The following is a 15,081-nucleotide window of genomic DNA, read 5'->3' on the forward strand; positions in this document are numbered from 1 at the left end:
TGTCCGTTTGCTAAATTTAATTAACGCCTGCGTTGTTAATCGATTGTTGTATTGATGCTTTTTTCCATTAATTGAGTGCGAGCCAAATGGGCTTTGTTATCTTTACTTTTTCTGCAGTGTAACCCTGTGTGGCCATAAATAGTAAAAACAGTAATTACTTTGAACAGTCTCTGTGTATTAAATGCTTTTTTTAATATTTTAAGATTGTTGCAGGAATATTTTTTTATTCCAGTGGAGAGTGGTCTATTCTTGGAAATGATGGTCACAGACTCGAACCGTCCACATTTTCATATTTCTCAGGTGCATAGGGGGATCTAACCATTACCTTCGTGCAAAGCTGGCTGATTTAATAATTAGTCCATCTCATCATCGGGTATTTAAAGCCCCACTTGCATCTATTTGCGCAATATAAATTGAAAAATCAATATATATAAAATTACGTTTGAGACAAACCTACTTTTAAAGGGGTAAGAATGACTAGGCTGTGTTAAAATAAGGTTAAATCTCATTGTTGACTAAAATAATTTGAAATCTTATCGTTGCTACCACACTGGTAATTGTTCCCATGAACTTCACTCTGATTCCTCCGCCCATTGGTATCGAGGACTCGGTCTTCCAGCCTGACTGACCGGTTTCCTCTCCGTCCACACCGTGATTAACCACCATGCTCCAGGTCAAAACCGCTTCTCGTTCTGCTTCTCTCCTCGCACTTTGGAATCTCCATCCCATTTTATCTTCGCCAAAGTTCCGACAACCTCGCTCGATTCGAGAAACGCATCAACTCTTTATCCCCAGTGGCCGTTTAGAATGTTGGGGGCCTTTGGGCCTGTGCTCAGCAACTGAGCTTTTTTTTTTCTTTCTTAAAAAGAAAACAACAGCAGTAGTGAAATGAAACGAGAGGGCACTGTACGCGAAGAGGAAGAGCACTCGGTCGGGCCCTGCTCCCTTGTGATCATTTATTGACGGAGTCTCTCAGCTTTCACGGGCTCTAAATGACACGGGGGGGGGCCCTCTTTGTGCCAACAGCCACAAAATTTGATATTCTGTTTGCAAGCTTCTCCAGACGAGACACGTCTGCAACCTGATGGACTTACATTTCCCAAAGTACTGCATTGTGATTGCTTGTGTTGTTATTATTATTCTGTCATGTTGTCGCGGTGTAATGTGTCCAACGCATGTGAAATGATCAGTTCAATTATGCTTCTTAAATGTGTTGACGCTACGAGGTTTGTCTTATACAGTTCTTATAATAAATCATGATGATGGTTCGCACGCTGGATTTGGAATCCAGACGCCTCTGTCTGCCCAGCGGTGTGAAGGGGTACACAGCAGCAGTTAGTCGATGGGCAGACCGAGGCGTGTGGTGGGGTAAAGTGTGGGCACTCCCACCTCTTCTGAGAAGCGTGGCCAACAGAAGTGTAGGCTAACGTGTACCCTCTCGATGGGGCTCTCTAGAACTTCCTCTAGTGCAGGCCCTTCTGCCAGCAGGGGAATGAGCGAGCTATTTCAGGACTGCACCTTTCCCTCTTTAATAATTATCGGTGAGCAGGAAACACATTAGAATTTTCTTTGTCACTGCATGCATCGTATACTTGAATGCTGCAGCATCATCATCGTGATCGGAACATGTTATATCCACTGCAAGACAAGGAGAAATGCTTTTGTCAAACGTTGTAGTGATAGAAGATCATTTTTTTAAATATAATGTTTATAAAGAATTGGATGAATATAAATGTAAATAATAATCACCACCTTCTTGGATCTTTCGGTAAAGTCACGTAGAAGGGAAATAATAAAATAACCAAGAAGATGAATCCCTGCAGTCACGAAAGCTTTAAATCGAGAAATAATCACCACCTCACATTTTCTGACGACATTTTGTTTGACTGCAACCCAATACAAATTAAATACCGGACAAACTTAATGAATGCAGCTACAAAGTGGCACTCAAGATAAATATGAGGAAAACAAAAGTAATGTTCAGTACAACAAATGTTCTAAGCAATTGAAGACATATGTCGGATGGAAAACACATTCAGGCACTTAAGTGAAGGTAGATTGGGATAAAAAAGAACATGAATAAAGTGAGGCTAAAGAGTGCAGGTTGGAGGAATTCCTTTAGAAAACTGAATTTAATGAATGCTCCATACAGTTATGCATTTTAATCTATTGCATTCACATACATATTTTGTTGTGTGTGTGTATATATGTTGTGTGTGTGTATATATACACACACCAAACATACACCGTGAAATAGTATTGGTCTCCTGACATTTTCACGTCAAGAAGATGAGATGAATATCGTTGTTTTCCTCAAACTCACAATTAAGGTTTCACATTCAGTCCCTGTGCAGCTACTGTGCATATCACCGCCGAGACTCTGCAATACCCTAATGGTGCATACTATATGGTATCTTCCTAAAGCCCTTTGCATAAATGAGCATGCTTTGTAAAGTAAATACCCAGTCATCGATTGCCATGCACTCTGAAGATGCTGTTTAAATAAGGCAACTATTATCTATTAATGTTGTAAAAGTGTGCTGTAGAGACGTTGTTTTGCATTTTATGGATGCAATTAACACTTGGTCAAACCGAGTGTGATGTCCAAGCAAATTGGGAGTGGATTTTGTTTGGAGAGGTTGTGGGAACATCTCCTCTTTTGGTGTAAAATTACTGACCTGAGCATGAAATGTCCAAAGTGTGTTTAAAATGCAAAGGACTGTGATATTGAAACATTCCTCATTACGGAACTCATTTGTAAGTGAGCATGTATATATATAATTTTTGTTAAACAAGTTTGAACGTTGCCAGGGATATTGCTTAGTGGCAACGTGGATGGTTACAGTTACGTGATTAAATAGTGCAATTCTCTATGCAGAAATATTAGTATCTTTTCTTTACCGCGATTTTGACAAAACCCCAAATACCAAACGGGCAGCAACGAACAACACTGTTGAAGGTGTAATAGATGAACGTTAATATATTTCTTGAATTATTATTTAGAAAAAATTGACAATTGGAGGGAATTCTAAAGTGTAGCAATGCGGTGAGCGAGTGGGTGAGTGAGTGGGAGAGCGAGCGGGTGAGTCAGTGGGTGAGCGGGTGAGTGAGTGGATCAGTGGGTGAGTGGGTGAGTGGATCAGTGGGTGAGTGAGTGGGTGAGCGGGTGAGTGAGTGGGTGAGCAGGTGAGTGAGTGGGTGAGCGGGTGGGTGAGTGGATCAGTGGGTGAGTGGATCAGTGGGTGAGTGGGGTGAGTGTTTGTTGTGACCTGCAGCCCCCAAATGGGTGGAGGAATTAATGGGTGAAGATGATGGGAACAATGTATGTTGAACTTCTTCCGCACCATACATAGCCAACCGTGCTAATCTGAGGTGCGAGTGTGCAGGCAGTGCAACGGCACATGGGTCCATGGGCCGGACGGGACCAGGCCCTGGGCTATGAGTCCATGGGCCTGAGCATACATTTGTACCCCATCTAAGGTTTCGTTCGACGATAGTTGCACCGATGGATTTGTATGGCAAATATGAGTAAATTACTAATTTCAAGTGTCACACAATGGAATTGGAACTGTTGACGCTATGCCACATCGGGTGCTATAGACAAGTTAAATATGTGGTCTGGGCTCGTGGACTTTATAAAGAGGGGGTGGAATTTTGACAAGTGGCCTAATTTCATTCCTTGTGTAGTGACTGACTCAGAGACCCTAAGAGTAGTCGGCACTCTATTTATTAACAGCCTTCACAGTCCACACAGAGTAACTACAGCTCAGGACAGCTGGCAGACTGCCTGTCTGACGACGACGAGCAGGTGAAGACGTGGACGGCGGCGATGGGGTCCCACTCCAAGCAACAGCCCCGAGCTCCCGCTCGGGGTCCCCTTTTATCGCCCCAGTCCCACTCCCTTTCTAGAACCTACTAGCGGGTTCCCAGGCTTCCCTTACGTGCCCCCTCTGTAACCTTTCCCCTACATCCCTCTCTCTGGTTTATCACGTGACCTGCTGTGAGGCAGTCGGCTGCTGCAACTGCAGATCCCCTTCTCTGCCTGCAACGTAGTGACCAATGATATGTCACGACATTTGTATCAGGGCCCATGCCAACCTTGCTATGTTGTGTCTGGATTCAGCTATAAGCTGCTTTGTTTGATGAAATAAGCTGAACAACCTTCTGTCTCTGCTTGTGAGGGTTCTGGCTTTGAACCCCAGAGGAAGATGTAAGTGAAATTTATCACAGAGCTTTGAGGGTAAAAAAAAATGCTTTCTGAGCAGTAGATGGTTGTTTTCCATTGAAAGTAATGTGTCCGTTACATGTGTAGTACCCAATATTACATCAAAGCAATGGATCTGCTCGTACTCAGCTTTGACAGCAACATCATTTAATGGCAACATAAAATGAACACTATCGTCATCTGCTCCAGCTTTTTTTGGAATGAGAGTAGCCGTGTTCATGAAGTAACACATAATATGCATGCCGTGAAACTATAAATTAGTAAGATAACTTTTAAACTTTGCTAACAAATACATGGATCATCCTCCTCTCCCTATGCTGCTTTTCTGTCTTCCACATTCGACACGCCGATGTGCATTGCCGTGCACACAACGGAACACGTTCCTGCACCCTTGAGGCTGCACAAACACTCACAACATGCACGCCCATACACGCCCATGTACACTTAATCACACACACACTCATCAACACGCATACATACATGTATGCACACACACACACAATTCAACGACATGCACATATCGCACACGCAAACATTCATCCATGTGCACACACGCACGTGCACATTTATTCATTCACGCACACACGCACGCATGCTCATAAATATGCACACGTGTACACACTCTCATGCACACGCAGGTCTTGTGTACGTGTGCTTCCCCGAGAGCCAGCAGAGGTGGTGCGTCATGCCTGCTGTTGGGTTCCAAGACCTGCCCTTCAACATCTACGTCGTGGTGTTTGGCACGGGCATCTTTGCCTTCATCCTCAGCCTCATTTTCTGCTGTTACCTCATCAGGTTTGCCCCCATTTTTAGCATCGCACATCTGCACTCACAGCTCTTTTTACCATTCCGCTGCTGGTTGAGGGCCTCCCCCCCAACACCTTGCAGGGTCATAGGGGTTATATGACCACATACTCTTTGGTATTTTCGGTAAAGTCACGTAGCTAAAAAAAATGAAAACAACTAAATTAAATCGCGACGTTTCGGGCGCAACACAAGCGTCCTTCTTCAGGTGGGCACAACATAGCAAAAGCACAACCACACTTAAGCGGTTGTGCTTTCGCTACGTTGTCCCCACCTGAAGAAGGACGCTTGTGTTGCGCCCAAAACGTCGTGATTTAATTTAGTTGTTTTCATTTATTTTATTTTTTACCTACGTGACTTTACCGAAAAAACCAAAGAGTATGAATCCTTGCAGTTACGAAAGCTTCAAATCTAGAATGATATGACCACACTTAACAACGCTGGTCAGCGTGGGTGATGACAGAAGGTATGACTATATGTGGGAGCATAGAAGTCGAGTACAACAATGGATTGTGTTGCACTGACTACTACTGCTGCCCGCAGCGTAGCCCGTATTAACCTATAACACCTGTTGTATATCTAGGCCAGAGGTCACAAACGGGTACCCGATACCCGTACCCTACCTGATACCCGGCTACCCGTACCCGACCGGGTACGGGTAGCCGTTTGCGACCCTGGTGCGGCCGGGTACGGGTAGACCGTGAGTCACTGGTGAGTAACCGTTTGTCATTTGTAATTTCGGGTAGGGTATGGGTACGGGTAGGGTATCCGTACCCGGCCGGGTACGGGTACCCATTTGCGACCCTGGTGCGGCCGGGTACGGGTACGAGTAAGGAATTAAAACCCGTTTGCGACCTCTGATCTAGAATCAACCCTGCTAAGCGACTGAGATCTGCCGAAATTGGGCAGATTCCAGGTGATTTGGTCACGGGCGTTTTCTGGAACATCCAAGGACGTATTTTCATTGTTTATCCAGGAAAAGTAATTTCCAGTCGGGTTGATATGATCACCCCCCCATCCCGAGTGATCGATGGATTGTTAAAAACCCACATATGTGTAGCGATAACATTCAAACGTCACACAGACGAAGGATGTGTTCCCAATTTTTGGGTTAACCTGAAAATTGGGCCTAAATGTTGAGAACCTTATTCAAGCTCCATCTCTACGTGAGCGCCCAACCCTGCCTATGTTAAGTGCATTGGCGGAAGGCATGAGTCAACAGGCCCAACGTGAATAGATTGCATTCATTAATTTATGTTCCACTGAAAATATTTTCACCGGGGTTACTCCCAGAGCCATGTTGACCCCTCTGCTCTTCGGCAGGTGTCCATGGATTTTATTAACGCGGTTTCCCACATTTTCCCTCTATATATGCACATGTTTTTACACGAGAAAATGATTTGCTGGGAGTTGATACTACTGTCTCTATTGTCCTTGAGTATTGAAGGCCAGAGCTGTTGCAGCATTGAGGTGCAATTCAGTGGCTGATTTAATACAAAAATTGAAGATTCAATCTATATTCTGCTTACACCCAGTTGCACATGATTGCATACACAATGACAATAATAGTAATTTTGCCAGCAATTGATGATTTAAGATGTGGTATCCCATGAACACTGTTTACATGAACTAGTTATTGGGATGAATTGCAAGCCTTGGGTTCACGTGAAAGTGGAAAATTGATTTGCGTCTCAATTTTGATAGTCGGGCCGTATCTATTTGTGTCAACATGTTAACGATGGAGGATCGTGCAAGGCCACACGGATCCTCTGCTGCATGCGTGTGGAATTTGAATGCAACTGGACAGCACTGTAGACCCAGTGCTGTTTCTGCGCCGAATGTAATCGAGTTCACTGAAATTGATGTTTTTGAACTTCTGCACTTGAAGCCAATTGAAACTTTCTCCCTGTCCCGGCTCTGAACGTATTGCTGAGTTTGGAATCGATTGCTCACAAGTTTATCTATTTTTGATTGATTGTGTTCTTTTCAGTGGCCAATACACTCTTGATTATGTTCTGCAAAACACACTGTGTGTCTTGACAATGAAGGAGCGGTCTCAGAATAAAGGCAATAAAATTGGGATGGAATATAATATGCAGACTCACCTATATGATAATTGTGGTTTTCCATGTAATTCAAATGTTAGAATTTTTACATTTATTTTAGCTTGCACGCAGTGCCGGGTTTGCCTGCGATTGCTTGTTTGCATCGCACAGCATGGGAGGCAGTAGTTGATTCACTGATCATAGGGATGGTACATTTGTAAGTGTAGCCCTTTAGAGCATCATTGGAATTTCCATCCATCACTCACTGGCACATATTTAACTATATTTACCTGATGTATTTTTATGACACGAAAGATGGAGTAATATGTTACTGTTATTTGATATATGACATGTGACACATACGATGAGGAGCTGCGATACAGTCGTTAATGTGCTGCTTTATTATGAAACCGGTTGTCTTAAGTTTGATTCCCAACCATGGCTAACATCAATAGCAATGAGATATCTGAGCCAGTCCCCCCCCCCCTTCACTCACCAATCTAAACTAAAACTACATTATTTTTTTTACCATGTAAGGCTCACGAAGGCTACATAGCTGGTTTTCAGAAGTGACCTGCCCACAAATGATAGCTCAACAAAGTGGCTTATCACTTGGAAATGTATAGCAGCCAAATACTGCAAACTACAACGACCAGCGTGGTAGAGCGCGGTTAAACAACACCCATGACCGACACTGCATGGGAAGTCCCATCACCCAGCGGTGGATTGATAAAGGTCCTTTGTACGACATCTATTTTACAGATTGTGGTTAATATTTTAAAAGTTCCGATGCATGTGTAATAAGCTGATTAATCACGTTTGCATCTGTCGACCTAAAGTAATGGCGGTGTCGTCACGTGTCACCAATTCAGATTACGCCGTCAAGCACAGAGCGAGCTCTATGGCTACAAAGAGGTAAGGCTCCACAGCGTTCGCAACACTGCGCTCGATATTCGAATACAATCTCAGGCCACGTTTGTTTTGTGATGGCAAATGAAAGATGTGAGGCTTGAGCAATGATGTACGTGATAAGGGGTGGATTGCAATCTCCTTCGATTACATTTTAATTGCTTTCTGCACCAAGTTGTTATTATTATTAACAATACACTCGTATACGCAGAAAAGCCTCCCCTGGTCTCAAGTCCCTTTAAGTAAACTTGTACATCAAATGTTACGCTGTGGGTGACATGTGCTCACTGTGACTGTGTCTCTCTTAGTATTCCATTATGGCATTGTACTGTGTGTTGCATAATTAGCTCGTTCGAAAAAGAACAAAAACACTTGATAAGCATTGAATGCGTACCCTATTGATTTGAACGCTTTAGAAAATATACGTATGCCGGCATCATCACACAGAATTAATCATTGTAATGATAACAGTGTAGCAAGGTGATTTATTTATCCAGGACGGCCTCGTTGATTCTCCAGATTCTCTTTCAAGAGAGTCCTGCATGAGGATGCTTGGCCCTATCCATCACTTAGTATTTAAAGTGTGGGAGGTGCTCCTCTTCTGAGACATCTGAACATCGGATTCAGCTAACGCACCTTCCAGAGCAGCCCTCTAGAGCTCCCTCTAGTGGATGCCATCCTGCCATGCAGTGGCATGAGCGAGCAATTGCAGGGCTGCACTTTTACCATTTTTACCCTCATCACAACATCCGGCTTCAGAGCTGCTATCGACAGGCTCTGAGGCAACTATAAATGTGGCGGCATAACAAGGGCACAATATTAATCATATTTAATCATAGCCACCTCCATTTCGCATCCTTCGCCAGTGTCCGTATTGATGTGTTTTTTTTACATCACCCTGACCCGGGATTTAATGTCCACCGTATAACACTCGTCCTTTCGCCCTTGTGCCCCAGGTTGTACTGAAGGGAAAAGCCAAGAAGCTTAGCCTGCAAGAGGTGAGCCACACAGCCAGTGTAACACGTCCCGTATTAGCATATCCCTGACAAGCCCTCTACATTCGTAGCATTGGCTTATTCCCCAGAGGCCTTTATTATAAAAGCAGTCGCACTCATATTTCAGTTAGCGTGTGCCTAATGAAATGGTAAGTGCATGGCAGACGTTTAAATTAAAGGCTTTCGCAACGCCTGGCTGTTTCCACGGTGAGATTAACAAAGTTCCTCCCGAGTTGGACGTGGTGCGATAAAGTCAGACCAACCCTGATCGAGGCCAGCGTGACCTCAAAGATATCTGAGAAGATAATAACAATGCCGGCAGCAGTGAGCAATGATAATGACGATGGTGACGATGATGATGCTCAACTCCCTACTTTTATTTATTTTTGGAGATTAATATTTACCTCTGTGCTTATTCGCCATGCATACATGCATTTGCTTATGAATGTATGATTTTTCGTCATTCGCTCCAATTGCCGATATAATTTTCCGCTTGGATTAAGTGGTAGTAGTCTAGTGGTTTGCATAATGACCAAAGTTCAAGTCCCGATCACTGCTAACGTCAGTGCCGAGTGACATCTCAGTCAGTCTTGGCTTCCCTCTGCACCTCATCTTTAACCACCCTGCACTCACCAGTGTGGTGAAGTATGGTCAAACAAATCCCATGACCGACACAGTGTGGCCTTCATCCAGTAGTCAATTGATAAATTGCTCTTAATTTATTATCAGAAAATAGTAGCAGCAGCAATGCTCCCTCCACTGTTGTATTAATGCTCCCCACTTTGTTATCGTTTATATTTATTTGTAAGCTGTGCAACGGAACGTGACGGTTCATCCCCCCATTGTGATTTGATGAATTTTACCCATTCGGGGTCACGATTCAAACTGAAGAATCAATGTCTTTATTATTATTTGTTTTACATTGTGATGTTTGGAATGCCTCTAGTGACTATGTGGATCATTAAAGCCATTCACACATAACATATAAGAATCAAATATAATTACTTACATGTAGGCTTTCGCGACCAATATGATTCATAATAAACGTTTTTGGATTATTTTGCGTTATTTATAAATGTGTCGTAACCCTGCACCACCCAACACGGCCAATCAGCAAAAAAGTGTTACGTTGACAAAAGACAAATAGTTCACTACTTTAGCCCACCGGTGTGTTGAAGAGTGAAACCACAACATTTACAATTTTTGAGTACTCAAAAACGTGACACTTTTTTGCTGATTGGCCGTGTCGGGTGGTGGAGGGTTATGACACATTTATAAATAACGCGATCTAACCCAAAAACGTTTATTATGAATAATTACTTACATATCTGTTCTGTAGCATGAGCGTAAGAATCTTATTTTAATAGACAGACCCGGTGCATAGTTTCCATGTAGGCTCTGCTGTAGTTTGTTTTCCTAATTTACGCTCGATGTGCACACATGCTCACCGATAGCCTTGCTAATTGGCAAAGGCAGCCAGCCGCCACCTCCATTTATTCAGCTCGATTCACATAAAAACGAAGTGTTTGCTTTTTCATGGTGTGTTATCAAGAATATGCCAACTCACGTGAATCTGGCACCGTGATGTTTTGCCCTTTTAATTTGATTCGAAACCGCTGTAAATGTTGAGAGAAGCTCCCTCGTTCAAGATTTTCTGTTTCACAAACTTTTTTTAGTAAATATATTTCAACCACACGCAGTTTAAACTCGTGTCTAATTATCTGCAGCACGAGGCATTATTCAGGGTGTTCATGAAGAGTGAGCAAATGCCACTTCAGTCCTGGCAGCTAGTAACAAAATCACAGAGAGGAGGCAGTAACTTTTAATATTCATATTGGCAATACAGCTTGGCAAATCAAATGCATTTCACAAATCGTAAAGGTATGCATTGCGCCCATATCCACACCGCCAACTGCAAAAGAACTGCATGTGTGTGTAGCCAGTTTTCTGATCCGATGGATTAGTCTTCATTTACAGATTTCAATCATTGCCTTTAGGCGAGTGATATTGAGTGTCCCCTGAGAGTAAAGTTACGAGTCCTCTCCGTATGCGAGGCTGTCAGAGGGAGGCATATCACAGCAGTGAACATTGATGACCCTACTGCACTGATGAGTCCTAATAAGAACGAAACCAATCTACAAGTGTAGTTTTGTTTGACTTCTTGTTGGCCACATTTTCTCGACATCTTGAGTTGGTGGTCTAAATGGCAAAAAAGCCATACATGCAGTACTGTTGAAGCTGATAGCTCGACTGCACCAAGGCTGAGAGTGCTTTTGTACTTAAAAACACATCTTTGTGTGTTTCATCATGGGACCTCCTTTGCCAGTACCAAAATATGAGAATAGGTTTTCCCCTTTTTTCTAGCAACAAAACAGGTGTTAAGATGTAAAAACACCAAACTGAAACCTTTTACAAGGAATCATGTCTGCATTAACCACAATACTTGTGGTCAGAGGACGCTTTTTGGCATCCTCTCGTCCAACACCATTTGAGACGAGGCTCCAAAGTAAGCTGTCTCTGGTGTGGACCAATCGGTTTCAAAGACAATGCATATATTGTAAGAGTATGTTTTTTTTTTGCATTCTGACCACAAGTAGTGTGGTTAATGCAGACATGATTCCTTGTAAGGTTTCATTTTGGTGTTTTAACATCTTAACACCTGTTTTGTTGCCAGAAAAAAGGGGAAAACCAATTCTCATCTTTGTGTGTTGTTAAATCCATATAATTTTCTGAGCTATATTACCAATTTGACTATGCACCTTTAGCTACTGTTACCTCCCTGCAATGTTGGCACCAGCAGCTGGGATTGAAGTGGGAAGTTTTCACTCTTTATGAACACCCTGTAGAGTGTCGAGTGCTGCGGATGATAAAACCAAATTTTGAACTGTTTGAATTCTAGTCATTACATTTCATTCACAAACCGAAAAATGTAAAGAAATCACAGTGGAGATGATGGCGAGAACACCTCGGACTCTGAAATCTCCACATGACATGCACCACCAACACTGCACCTGGTGTTACACATGGATATAATTCATACGATAGTACCCAGTTTGTGTGTGTTCAGTTTTATGGACCTAGCTGAAACTTTTGCCAAATTATTATTGTTGTTTAATGATAATTAACATATTTTGAATGCCCACTGCTGTGCATAGACTGGGATGTGGAATTTCCACCACTGTCTCTGGGTTACCAGTGGAGACGAGCTTTTCTTATTTGAGAAGCAACACTAAAATGATGATTTAAAAATCTAACACCCTAACCTTTGATCCTCACCTACTATCTCCCTAGGATAAAAGTAGTCTGATTTATCAATGTTCTGATGAGAAGATTGTTCACTCTGACAATGTTTTACAGTGTTCCTGCTCGCCTAAGCTTTTAAATAGCTTTGTACATGTGTAAATGATAGTGTTCAGGTCAGTGCACTCTGCTGCAATCGATAGTTTGATTCCTGATTATGTGTTTCAGTAAAGATTTTGTGTTGAGCTTATGTCGGACTTTCTTGGGTTAAGCCCCCAGCCTAAATATCGAGCAGATTCCTGGTGCCCACAACTGGCACACAAGGTGACCACCCTGGTGGCCCCTCCGTCAGCCCTGCCCGCTTCATAAATCGCTACGCCCACTCAATCACTAGCCCCCTCCACACGCCTTATGCTCATAGGGCCGCCCACTCCTCTGTCAACTCCGCCCACTGAGTAGGTAGTGGACGATGTTGGCAAGCACCCAGGCCAGGACATTTTAAACTGGGATAAAATATCTATTTACCACCAATGGCTCAGGACCCCCGGATAGTTTGGTCGCCTTAATCGTGAAGTTAGTCTAGTACCTGGTGCACAGTGTTTCACCCCCAGTGCTTAGAACACAAGATGTTCACACATGGAGCTATCCCCACAGCCACTTTGAGTTTCCCAAATGACAGCAGTAGCCACTGGTGGTGCTGGCCCATTGGGGACCCTCACCATAAATTAATCTGAGGAAGCTCTGAGATGATAAAAGAGAAGTAGACAAGAGAAGAGTTACGTAGTGAGGTAGGGTGAGATGAGAGAAAAGAGGAGACAATAGAGATGAGAGAGGTTATTTCGCTTTTGAGGTAATTTTGTTTCTCACGTGCATTTGGATTTTCATTTGAGCTGATATTTGGTGCCCCCCATGGTTTTTCATGAATCTGGGGCCCTTGAGCCTCTTGGGCCCCTTGAGCCTCTTGGGCCCCTGAGCATTTGCTTGGTTTGTTTTTGCCACGTGCTACCACCGGCAGTAACAATTAGGCCTGTAACGATTAAAATCGATTCGTAGGCTAGCGATGCACACATCAAATTTTGTACGGATGGTTTGATTTAACTTTGATCTGAATATGTTATGTCCAGTATATTTAGTTTATTTGGCAATGGGCAGCCATTAGAGGCGCTACAATTGCCACAATAAGAGGAATATATATATCAATTCTTGAATCAGGTCGTCACACGGTATCATTCTTGGATTCGCAAAGTGTGGGGGATTGTTACGTGCCGAGTAGCAATCGAAGCTCAGTAATGGCATTTGTTGTAGCAATGACTAGCGTATACCTTGTACAAAATATACAGGATATGTAATGTAATCATATTAGTAATTTCATTCTTTGGTGAAGGATAGAAACTCTCAGGGGACAGATGTGGCCCTTTCCTGCTAATGACACGCTGCAATTCAGATTTGCAGACCATTTCATCATTCATACTGCCAAACAGGCCTTTGTACCAAGCAATGTAATTGTCTGGAAATGCAATAATGTATACAGAAATACGTGGAACTGTTTCCATGTGATTTGTGTTCGAGGCGTGGTAGATAATTGCTAAGACTATGATTATCCACTGTTAGGAAGGGTTTGGTTGTGAAGGGAAATAATTGTGGCAAAATTGATGTGAAACGCAGTAACATTTACGAATAATGAAAATGATACAATGTCAGGCGGCGATGATTTCTGTTATTGTATTGCTCTGAAATCCCACGATAGGACGAGCCTTTCTATTTCTGTATTTTACAGTGAGGCCTTTTGTCTTTTTTTGAATTGTGTTTCCCAATTAAATCATCGCAGTCGATTTATTTTAAAGCCTTTTTTCTGTGGCTCCAGGAGCAAATGCATACGCTGCGCATGTGATAGCCAATTATCACCATCGCACGTGTTGGCCTCTATTCGCGAGCTACAGCCGACCTAATTAAGCCGGGTAGCAAAAACAACATTGCACGGGAAGCATTTGCCCCACAGCTCACTCGCTCCCACAGCGGTTAAACTCGTGTGACTAGTTCACTGCAGTGACACTGAAATATTGCAGCCATATTTCCGTTGAGAAGAAAACGTTCTCGTGTTTACAAATATGAACTTTGAACGGAGGAACAAAAACAACGGGGGGAAATTGAGAACCGACTTCCTCTTTTCGTGTTACATCCGATGTTGCAAAGTTCATTTTGAAATTGGTGGGTTGCGTGCAAGTCGAGCTGGAATTCCTGTTTGTTCCATTCACTCTCGGAATTAAATTAGGCGCCCGTTTAGCCAGGGCGTGACCCCGACGGTACGTGACGCACAGCTTGTTTACGGCGAGGATATCGTGTGCTCAATTTTGCAGCGCCACGGTGGTTTCTGTTTCGAGTGTTTCTCAATGGCGGCACTATTTTACTGTCCACTGCAGCAGACGTGCGCTGTGTGCTTGGAAGACTTCCGAGAAAAGGACGAGCTTGCTGTGTGCCCTTGCAAGCATGCCTTCCACAGAAAGTAAGTCGTTCTCGGTGGCCTATCGCAACTTTTCAGTCTGTCTTCTTTGATAAGTGCAATGTCCAAAAAGCACTCCTTCCACATCCTCCTCTATATGTCTAGCACACGTGCCAGAGGGTCAGAGTGACTTGGCTAATCTACACGTGCTATGAGCTGGTTCTGCACGGCCCTGGGATTAATGTCTCTCACTGAATATCTCCCGGTATGCTGGAGTAGATGTCACGTGACTAGTGTCCACAGCCAGAGCGAGGGGTATGCTGGATTTGGGGTGGCAGGTGAGTACATCTTCTGGGTTGCCGAATTTGGACAGACCAGGTGGAAATGAAGCCTTGGCACAGTGTTGGGATGCTGCCATGGTGT

General features: G+C 43.3%; 1 protein-coding gene across 3 annotated transcripts in view; it reads left to right on the forward strand.

Moving 5' to 3' along the window:
• LOC144935122 (RING finger protein 122-like) overlaps window positions 1–15,081 on the forward strand; it is a 66,868-nt gene that overhangs the window by 41,586 nt on the left and 10,201 nt on the right. For 2 of the 3 annotated variants that reach the window (XM_078861549.1, XM_078861552.1), the window contains exons 2-5: window positions 4,864–5,020; window positions 7,947–7,989; window positions 8,940–8,981; window positions 14,639–14,721. In XM_078861549.1, coding sequence (XP_078717675.1) covers window positions 4,864–5,020; window positions 7,947–7,989; window positions 8,940–8,981; window positions 14,639–14,721 — 325 coding nt within the window. The remainder of the gene's footprint in view (window positions 1–4,863; window positions 5,021–7,946; window positions 7,990–8,939; window positions 8,982–14,638; window positions 14,722–15,081) is intronic. The other variant, XM_078861550.1, reaches the window with a different exon arrangement.

Source organism: Lampetra fluviatilis, chromosome 12 (assembly GCF_964198595.1).
Source record: "Lampetra fluviatilis chromosome 12, kcLamFluv1.1, whole genome shotgun sequence".
NCBI classification, from domain to species: Eukaryota; Metazoa; Chordata; class Hyperoartia; order Petromyzontiformes; family Petromyzontidae; genus Lampetra; species Lampetra fluviatilis.